The 3,188-nt window shown below is 44.3% G+C and overlaps 1 protein-coding gene across 10 annotated transcripts in view; it reads right to left on the bottom strand.

The window, feature by feature from the left end:
* Positions 1 to 841: 841 nt before the first annotated feature.
* The window catches only part of hectd1 (HECT domain containing 1), a 42,565-nt gene continuing 40,218 nt past the window's right edge, over positions 842 to 3,188 (bottom strand). For all 10 annotated transcript variants that reach the window (XM_080850378.1, XM_080850380.1, XM_080850387.1 and 7 more), the window contains 3 exons: positions 2,533 to 2,683; positions 2,023 to 2,167; positions 842 to 1,625 (listed from right to left, as the gene is read on the bottom strand). In XM_080850378.1, coding sequence (XP_080706504.1) covers positions 1,488 to 1,625; positions 2,023 to 2,167; positions 2,533 to 2,683 — 434 coding nt within the window. In that variant the 3' untranslated portion in view covers positions 842 to 1,487. The remainder of the gene's footprint in view (positions 1,626 to 2,022; positions 2,168 to 2,532; positions 2,684 to 3,188) is intronic.

Raw genomic sequence — 3,188 nt, 5'->3', positions numbered from 1 at the left:
TATCAAGTTGTCTTATATTGTCATTTGTCACTTAAGCTACAAGCCCCATATTCGCAGCATGTGTGTGTGAGTTTAAAATTGTCAAAAACTACTATCAAGTGCCACCCCAAATAAAAGACTGGCCAGAGCTGGCCCCCCCAGAAATAATGTCCTGGCTACGCCCCTGTGTGGGCCTATGCCCAAGAGGACTTGCATGCAGCCATGCAGCGCTTTTAACAATGCTGCGTTTTCACTTTATGAGGTTCTCACCTGAGTTTTTTTTTTTAAAAGGTGCACAACATGCTGAGAATGTCAGATGAGAGAAGGAAAACCATGACGAGACTATACTTTGCAAACATTTTTAATGATTTTTTTTTTCGGAGCATACACATTTGAAAATATTTGTTTACTTCAAACTGCAACTTGAGTTAAATAAATGTTTATAATATACAAAGAAAATACAAGGGAAAGCATAGCTTGCTCTTATGTCTTAAATGTGCCTTGCACACAGAACCAGTGTTTTTTTTTTGTCTCTAGCTTTATTGTAAAATTACACAAATGCACTCAGGGACTTTGATCCTTGTAGCTGGGCAATGAACAATCAAAACATACTCACACAGTAACAAAAGCTAAACGAATACGGAGGGGGAGGGGGGAGGAGGGGGGTAAGCTTTTGCATGATTGTATGCCGTAAGATTAAGTAAAACGAAAAAAAAAAAAAGAGAAAAAAAAATCCTAACAGTTCAAACAATGCAGGCACTAGTAAAACTTAAAACTTGTTAATGGGGGAGGTTGGGGTGGCGGAATGCCCAAACACGGTAGTATGTAGTATCACTCTACAGAAGCAGGTGCCTCACTGCCCCCCCCCCCCCCCCCCCCCCCCCAGTCAAACATTCCAACTGAGCTCTGAGAGAGAGAGAGAGAGAGAGAGAGTGATGAAGAGAAATGCGGTCGGCAGGAACAGGGGAGAGAAAAAAAAAAAGAAGATAGATGGAGGGGGAAAAAAACCTTGGGGGCAGAAAAATAAAACTAGGTTGAACTTTACACAGATGCTCACAGCCAGAGAATGAGAACCAACACAGCAGCAGAGGGCGTGGCCAGGCCACATGTCACTCAAGCCCTTGGGCAGCCCTGTGCCAGAGAAACAGCATATGGGTGTGAGTGCGTGAGAGTGTTGGCGCCATGTGTGTATGTGTGTGTCTGTTAGGGGGGGGGGGGAGGACCCCTTCGGTATCAGTAGCTAGTAAAGTCAAACATGGAGCTGTTTTCCTTGAAGGTTTTTTTCTTTTTCTTCTTCACCAGGGACAATGAGGAAGGGGGGGGGGGGGGGGGGGGCAGGGCTTGGTGGGAGAGCAGTAAATATCGTTAAAGAGCAGAGCTGCTTTTTTTTTGTTTGTTTGTTTGTTTGTTTTCTGCAACAAAACACAACAGGCTTCACCAGCAGGGGGAGTCAGTCAGTCATGTGTTAAACGGGGGAGGGGCTGGAGAGGGGCAAGGGCCGAGCATGCTCAGTTGAGGTGGAAGCCCTTTTCCATGGTGGCAGCCAGGAGGCGTTCCCTCATGATGACCTCAGAGGAGTACTCTGGCAGCTTCAGGTAGTGCACACACGTGTTAACAGAGGGGTAGCTGGCATCAGTGGCGTCCACCTGAAACCAAGCGCACAGGGTCAGATGGCTTCCAAACAAAAAACGCCATGGCAACTACCACAAACAATTCAGTAAGGAGGCTTGGGTAAATTTCCTCATGGGTAATACAAAAGATTAAACAAAAGACTAAACTGCCCTATGCGTAACAAAAATCGTACAATCTTTAGTTACAACTCCTGCCACAAAGGTGTCTTTACATGCTGATCTATGTATTAGACGCTGATGTCGTTTTCCATTTCTTGAAAAACAGTATTTATTGTTACACCAGGTTTTATTGCTCTTAGCTTGACTGTTCTCTCCCTTGTACGTCACTTTGGACAAGAGCGTCTGCTTAATGACTAAATGTAAATGTAACTGTATTACTCGTTAATAGGAAGGAGAAGAGGCCTTTCCATACCTTGCGGACGATAGTGAGGCGTGGGTGTAGGTTGGCGAGGCCGCCCGGGGGGAGGGTGGAGCAGCCTGTGGTGAACTGCAGGAAGGCCTTCCTCTCGTCTGAGGACATCCCGCACAGCACCCGCACAAAGCGCAGAAAGCCAGGGCTGTGGAAGGAAGGAAGGAAGTGCAGAGACTCAGTCAAGTCCAGCCTACAGGCTACAGTTGACTTTTAAGGTCTGCTGTTCCAAATAAGCTCAAGTAACACACTGCCGCCAAAGACTGCTCTTTGTGTTGTGTGCGAAAGCCTCAAAACCTAATGTGAATTACACATGAAAGCACATGGCAGTCTTGTGATGACCATGCCCATCTTAACATCCTATCAGTTGGAACAAGTCATCATTCTCTGAGCCGTCTCTCAACAGACAGTACACGTATGCAGCACGTCCCTAACATGTAATGTGTATTCTTGAGTATAAATGAAAACAGCGGTTAAGGGAACTTCATCTAGGGCTCTTGCCCCGGCCCGTACCTATCTCTTGTGTATCCCAGTTTAGGCTCAGTATAGTTCACCACGTCCTCTGATGTCCAGGACGGAGACTGGTTACCGCACAGGATCATCTGCACCTCCTTATGACTGAAAGAGCTCAGCTTCTCCATGGGGAAGACCCTGTTAAAGCCCTCTGAGGGTTGGAGGTAGTGGAGAGGACATTATTAGAATTACAACCGTGTGAAAATCAAGCAGCGTCACGTTTCTAAAGCTGTGGCAAGATAATTATAAATAGTAATGGATTTTATTTGTATAGCACACTTTAAAATACAAAGAAGTCTCAAGGTGCTTTACGTGGTTTAAACAATCACACAACAATAATACAAAGTAATAGAAGCGCTAAGGAAGTGCAGAAAATAGGATACTACAAAATACAAAAAAAATTATAAATACATTTAAATGAATTAATAAGATGATAATGAGATTGAAGAATATGTATTAAAAACAAAGCAATTTAGGACAGAACCATTTTAACAACGCATTCTAAAAACAACACAAAAAAACTAAAACAGAAACCAGGACTTTAGGTGAAGGCAGAGATGAATAAGAGGGTTTTACGGTGTGATTTAAAAGCAGCGAGGGAATTTAAAGCCCTAATGTTCTCCGGGAGCTTGTTCACGAAACGCGATGCACACACA

The sequence above is a fragment of the Sprattus sprattus genome, assembly GCF_963457725.1.
Source record: "Sprattus sprattus genome assembly, chromosome: 13".
In the NCBI taxonomy this organism is placed as follows: domain Eukaryota; kingdom Metazoa; phylum Chordata; class Actinopteri; order Clupeiformes; family Clupeidae; genus Sprattus; species Sprattus sprattus.
The sequence above is the reverse complement of the archived record's forward strand: the minus strand, read 5'-3'. Positions and strand labels throughout refer to the sequence as shown.